The sequence below is a fragment of the Arachis ipaensis genome, chromosome B07, assembly GCF_000816755.2.
Source record: "Arachis ipaensis cultivar K30076 chromosome B07, Araip1.1, whole genome shotgun sequence".
NCBI lineage: Eukaryota > Viridiplantae > Streptophyta > Magnoliopsida > Fabales > Fabaceae > Arachis > Arachis ipaensis.
Window position 1 is genome coordinate 29,561,594 of NC_029791.2, and position 6,990 is coordinate 29,568,583.

Genomic DNA, 6,990 nt, shown 5'->3' on the forward strand with positions numbered 1-6,990 from the left:
AACAAATCAATTACTAATATATTTGTGTATAAATATGTGTATTTTAATTTAATTTTAATGTGTATTTATATTCCAACATATATTTTATTCTAATAACTAATTTTAATATACATATAGCATAATTAATTGATATTTAATCATATTACAAAAAGTAAGTATTTAAAAATTGGAGTCATTTTTAAAGCACATTTTAACTAATAAAAAGAGTTAAATAAATAAATAAATGAGTTGTTATATAAAAGTAAAATCAACTATTGAAATTGTTTCTTCTATATATTAATAGACTATACTCATCCAATATTTAGATGATCTCTTTTTATTTGTATAACTATTCCAACTTAATATTTAGTACATATTTAATTCATTTGTTTTTATTTCATTAGACACAATCTTTTTCATGATAAATAATTGAATGACAATATAGAGAATAGAAAATATTCAAATAACAAAATTTTTAAAAAAAATGCTACTTGAAGAAAATACTCTAATACCGTAACATCTAGTATTTGTATATAACCCGATTAGTTCACTCATTATTGTTTTAACAATTATGTATTATTTTTTAATAAATAGAGCTTTTCCTTGATATAAAATTCAATCAAAAGAACACTATTTAAAATTTAAAATTTTGTTTATTATTCGTGTTATTTCTTTAAGCAAAACTTTAATAATTTCGCTAAATTATTATTTGATCTCTTTGTTTTATTAATAAAAAAAATAAAATATATGCAATTAAAAACTAATACGTTTATCTATTAATTGTTTTAATTATTTTAAATTTTAAAAATACATTATTCATGCAAACGTTTCTCAAACAATCAAAATGTCAAAATTTTTAATTATTATAGCAAAAAAAATATTCTAAAATTTAAAACAGTATAAATCATCAAATTTACTTTCACATATAAAACACCCAATTGAATTTTCTTTAAAAAACACATTTGCCTATAAATTAGTAATAAAATACATGATTGACTTTCTCTAACAAAAACTGAAATACTTTAAATTACATATTGAAAATACCAGCAGAAAAATATATAATGATCAAAACTAAATTTTCATGGCCTTCACATTTAAAATGACACCAAAACAAAGAATCTATTCATTCAATAAAACCATGGCTTTCACATTCAACATGTTATGGCTTTTGGTCCGTAAATACATGGGTTCGTGGAAACAAAAAGTCAAAGAGTTATCCTTAACCTTCTATTACTTTTATCGAAAATGCTATTTATACACCAAAATCAGCCACTACAATCAATTACCAATATATTTGTGTATAAATACATATGTGATTTAATTTATTTTCAATGTGTATTTGTATTTCAACATGTATTTTATACTGATGGCTGACTTTGGTAGCTGATTTTAGTGTACACATAGCATAGTCCTACTTTTATAGGTCCAATAACATACAAAACCATAACCTGTCTTTGGTGTAACCTACAAATGCATATTATCAATCGAACCTAAGCATAACATACATATTAATATATTACTATCTAAATACCTACTTCTAAGTTACCATTTCGTAGTTCATGCTTTTAGGGTTAAATTTATTTTAATTGGAATGATTCAACTTCAAAATAGTAATACTACTACTTAGTACAATGAAGCAATAAAACTCAAAACACTTTAAAAGTAATAACAACAAAGAGTACAGAAAGTTTCCAAAAAACCAAAAGTAAAATAAATACACACTTCCATGAAGATAAGCAAAAAGTATTTATCTAAGACCCTTCATTAACAGTATGAGAAACATAGGAGATTACCTTACGTGCTAAGAGACTGCCTGCAAAAAAAGTTTGATGTCCAAAACCCTTACAAAATGAGTATATTTATGTCTAAAACCCCAAATTTAGTCAAATAGATATAATACCTTTCTAAGATGAAATATGATATGCATTTTAAGGTTAAAAATACCACAAATCTTTTTAATCTCATGTCAAGTTTATTTTTGAGGGACCAAATTCCTAATCTGAATCTTTAAGTAACTTAGTAATCCTCTTAAAATGAAAAGCACACAAAAAACAAAGAAATTTTGATGTTTAGTTTAGAACTTTTAGAATCAAAAAAGAAATATCGACAGAAGATATGCTTGAATGTTTACAACTATCAATGAGGAAAAATGAGAATAAATCAAAGGATACTTTTCAAAGGAACCATGGACAACTCAACGAGAAAAGATTACTTTATTCTCTTCCTTCGTACAACATCAATCCGACCGTCAATGAGTTTGATTAGCAAAAACCAGTGTGTCAAAAATCCTTCAACCCACAATCAACAGGAAATAAACAAACCATCGTACAAAATAAGAGCAAACATTATTGTCAAAAGTAACTTTTTTTCCTTGTCAAAAGTAATCACCATAAGAATTGATTGGTAAAATATGAAAAGAACCAAAAAAAGGACTTTTACTGTTAACAATTCTGGGAATAGAAATGAGATTGTCCTTTTCTAGAGATTTTAATTGAAGAATGAAATTGTTTCTAAATTTTTTAAAAGAAAGAGCAAATGTATGAGAAGGCACACTGCATATGTAAGAAAGAAACAAACCATAATACAAAATTAGAGCAAACAAAGGCATAAATCAAAGCAAAGAAGTCCAACAAATCACCACAGAAAATTTTCAAAATCAAATCCTTTTCCTCAAATCAAAATAAACGATACACGACCTTAACCTAATTCAAAAATAATGAAACACAAATTATCAACACATATATAAAATCAGAAATTTGAACAAATGGAAAATCATGTTTAAAATTTAAAAAATCAAGAAGAAACAAAGGCCAATGCAACAACTTCTGGAATAACAAAGAATACAGGGCGAAAATGGGGGGAACAAAACCAACTCAAATATAGATTAAAAATTTCATAGCTTACGTGACTGACCTGGTTGTGATGAATGGGAGGCAGAACCATGGGTGCCAGCCGCAATGCAGTCACAGCAACGGCAGGATCAGAGACAGCAATGAACAGGAGTCGCCACTTAAAGCTTCAGCTGCCACCACAGCAACAGCAGCCGGACCACCAGCAGGAGCAGCCTTCCGAGGACCACCACATCTGTGTCCACCACCTTCATCACGTAGAAGCACCCGGTGGAATGAGAGAAACAAAATGAAGGAATGAGAGCAAGAGAAATTCAAATGATAGATTCAAAAGCTCTTTTGGGAAATTTTAGGCTCAACTAATTTCAAATTTCAAATTTTGTTTGTCATAAAAGCAAGGAAAAAGCTGTTGACAGTGGCACAATTCGGCCACCCAGAAATTAAATCTAGACAACATAAGCATTAAAGTCAAAAGGATGAATAGAGTTTCATGTCAGTAGAAAGTGCCCCATTACTCTCCATACGAAACCAAAAAAAATGTTAGTATCCAACTCCAGCTAGACAAAACAACAATGCCAACATTCATTGAACATTTCAATTCATTTTGAATTCCAGTTATCATTCCATTGGAATTATAGAACTTCTGATTACCTACCTATCTTCACTTATATTTTATCGGTACTCAAACAAAATAAAATAAAATACCTCCTTGGTGAGCTGCCCAATTTCCTTCCCCTTCCTCTCCAACTCCGAACTAAGCCCCAAAACCTTGACATCCCACCTTAATACACTATCAACAAGAGAAGCCTTTAGACAAACTTCAAGTAACTATCTTCTACTTGTAATCACTATCATTGCTAAAGAAAAATATATCTAAATCCCCAATTGCAACATGGATGTCAACAACCCAAGCAATTTGAGATAATATTGTGAATCTTGGTTATAGTTTTAGCAAAACACATCACAGGCAAGTAAAATTATTTATAGTCTTATATTTGTGTATATATATCCACCAAAAAATTTGACAGTGACATTCACAGACGTTGATATGCAGTTCTTAGTTGCTGGATACAAAGCTAAAGATGGAGAATTTTTCTGCACTCCAAGATAATCAAGTTTTTTTCCACTGCACAAATATGCAATAAGGAAAAATATAAAATCTTAAACTAAGATATTCCAAATTTGCATGAAAATAATTATAATATAAAAAAATTGAACAACTTTCAATGGTGATACTGATAAACAGGGGGAAAAAAAGAACATAGAGAAGGGGTTACCTGAAATTGAAGATAGCACCAACAGTTGCTATTTCATTGCTTCTCAATATGAGTTCCCTTCAAAATGGTAAAAAGATTTCAACTTTAGAAATTTCAGAAAATAGGTAATTAAATTCATAACAAAGTGTACCTTCAGTTTAAGTTGCTGTTGTTGGATTTGGTGTAAAACTTGAGGTTGGTGTAGAAGGTGCTAGAAGAAGACGCTGCCGTTGAAGCCATTGTTGGTTGTTACTTGTTAGAAGAAAAGAGCTGAGAAAATTGAAAGGCTATGTTTACAGCAAAGTATTGTTCAGAAGTATTGTTCAGAGGAGAAACCCTCAAATCAGAACTGTAGCACATCAGTTAAGGGTACAACGAAAAAAAAAAGCAGCTTCCATTGTGCTCGAATCCGACGGTTTCTTCCAGAAGAAGAGTTCGGCATCCCAGTTATCAGTGCCACTAAAGTCGTCACGATCAGGACCAAGAGCGACACGCACGCCCAGCACTGACTGGAATGTATGCAGAAAAACAGTGATCGAAATATCACGAGCGAGTGTGAGTGAGACGGACCAATTCTCTGTTTCAGGAATTGAATGGAGGAACAAACAAAATATGGGAAAACAAGATATTTAAAGGATTAATTTGAAATTCAAAATTTTTTTGGAAGAAGATTCCCACTCAACTAAAGCATCTTGTCTGAATATAGTAGAACCAAGGAGAGAATTGTTGAACACAATCCTTCTCGTTCATTAGATATAGAGATAGAGATATAGAGAATGCAATGCACAATGGTCAATGGAAGATAATTAATGCATCAACCTCCGTTTGTGTAACATGTATATGCCTAACATGCAGAACATAACTAAACCACCGTTTTAACACATAATTAAGCATCTAAGCATAATTACACCACACCGACACCGTGATGCATACCTATTTAAGTACATAAAAATATTAATTTCATAACGCAATGCATGGAAATTATCATGGCCACGAAATGATATCCATCCCTTGGGAAATTGTATTGGGCATTACCATCAATTCCACTTTTGTTGGTAGTTGCTTGAATCATATGGCATTGAACAAATCTACTTTCGTGGACGAGGCCGGATATAAGTGGCAATTCTGTTATCTTTTTAAAGTTCGTATCCGAGTTTGATTCCCAGATTTAACTGAGATTAGTGTACATTAAAATCAAAGGTACAAAATAGTGTTAATAGTGAATAGAGCTTTTCTATTATAAATTTTGGAAATTCATATAAATGGAAGATGCATATAAATGGAAATTCAAATTTTACAACATCCTAGAAATACCAATTCCCACAGCAATATTCTTTCACTTTGACCATGACCAATTAAGGTGATCTGGTCAACCATTACATGTAATTTGCATACATTTCTCATTTTTCATAATTTGTGTGTCTAGCCTGTCTTGGTTAAGATTGATAAGAAAAAATCATCTGCAGCAGTGCCCTCAAGTGGTGCTCAAATTCCACTTGAACAACATACTTTGGAATTCCAAAATCGTAAGGAAAGAACATAAATGTAATGAATTGAAGTACAACATCTTTTAAGTATAATTACAGTTTTAAAACAACACAATAAACACTCAAGAATGTATTGAATAACATCATTGTATTAAAGTATACAAATACAAGAAGAATAATGAGTACAATAATATGTTGAATCCTCAATCAACAAAACTCGAAATCCCTCTATGAATGCATTAAGCTGCCACAATGCATACTACAACACACCACCATCAGAATCCCTCTTCCGAATAATAAAAAGAATCAAATTACCCTAAAAATGACACCCGCTGATATCAATTTAGTCCTCTATAGATTTTCTTTGAATTGCAATAATTACATACCATTCCCAAGATATATTCATATTCACAGTGTAAAGAAATTTAAGAAATCAATTTAAGTAACAAATTAATACCAAATATACACTGCTGGAATAGATCAAAACCTACCAAATCAATGCTGAAAATCTTCAGAAAACTAAATTGGCATGGCGTCCGCAACTCAAAATCGAAGAACAAAATCCAGAATCCTCGTGAACTAGAATAGGCCAAACAACATTGAAAACCCTAACACAATTAGCCACACAATGTGTAACAAGAGTAATGCCTGACCGGGTAGCGCTGCAGATCCACCACTTCCGACTTCGCAGAACCCTAACTTGGCAACTTCGGCGCCGGCACAAGCCGCCTCGGCGCATCCGCACCAGTAGGTGACGCCGTCGGCGCCGCAGACAGGATCGGTACGGAAGCACTTAGCGGGGCAAGAGGACGGCGATGGAGTTCCGGCGCAAAGTCCGGCGGACTGCGACGGCAGCCTGATGACAGAGGAGGATTTCCCTTCGGACTCGGCGGATGTTGCGACGGAGAAGACGATGCATAGAGAGAAGAAGAGGATGTATAAAACGGATTTCGGCATGGGGTTAAATTGAATTACGAGCTACAACGGCTCACCGTGAAGGAACCGAGGACTCGTTGGGTTAAATTTCGAGATCCCGGAGAAGGTTCAAGATGGTGGTGGCTGGAAGAAGGGCGTGAGATTGAGATTGAGATGGAGATTAAGACTGAAATTAACCCTAATTGGCTAATTGGGGAAATTTGAGTTCTTGGAGAAGAAAAAGAGAGGAGACTTCGAGACGACAAATGACAACGAAGAGAAAGGTCCGTTCCTTTCCTATATTAATATTATAATTTTTCAATTAAAAAAAAGTTACCAATAGAACTATATAAACTATGTTAAGAATAATTTTTTTTAGGAAAAAAATCTAAACAGTTCTGACAATTACTCCAAGAATTATTAAAATACTCAAGAAAAAAATTAATTTCAGCCCTTGAATTTGATTTCCGTCAAACTAATTAGTCCATTTGACAATATTTTTTC

The 6,990-nt window shown here is 32.2% G+C and overlaps 2 protein-coding genes across 3 annotated transcripts in view; both read right to left on the bottom strand.

Annotated features, from left to right (window-relative positions):
• Positions 1-4,229, bottom strand: part of LOC107608226 — a 6,386-nt gene extending 2,157 nt beyond the window's left edge. Inside the window, exons 1-3 of one of the 2 annotated variants that reach the window (XR_002351309.1) lie at positions 4,106-4,229; positions 3,534-3,618; positions 2,174-3,076 (exon numbers count right to left, since the gene is read on the bottom strand). Coding sequence is in view for 1 of the 2 variants with exons in the window: in XM_021107564.1 (XP_020963223.1) it covers positions 2,893-2,922 (30 nt within the window). In the remaining variant the exon portion in view is untranslated. Of the gene's footprint in view, positions 1-2,173; positions 3,077-3,533; positions 3,619-4,105 lie in introns of those variants that run through there. The other variant, XM_021107564.1, reaches the window with a different exon arrangement.
• On the bottom strand, positions 5,634-6,779 carry LOC107609963. Its single transcript, XM_016312027.2, has one exon. The coding sequence runs from the start codon at positions 6,526-6,528 to the stop codon at positions 6,151-6,153; it is 378 nt and encodes a 125-aa protein (XP_016167513.1). The 5' UTR covers positions 6,529-6,779; the 3' UTR covers positions 5,634-6,150.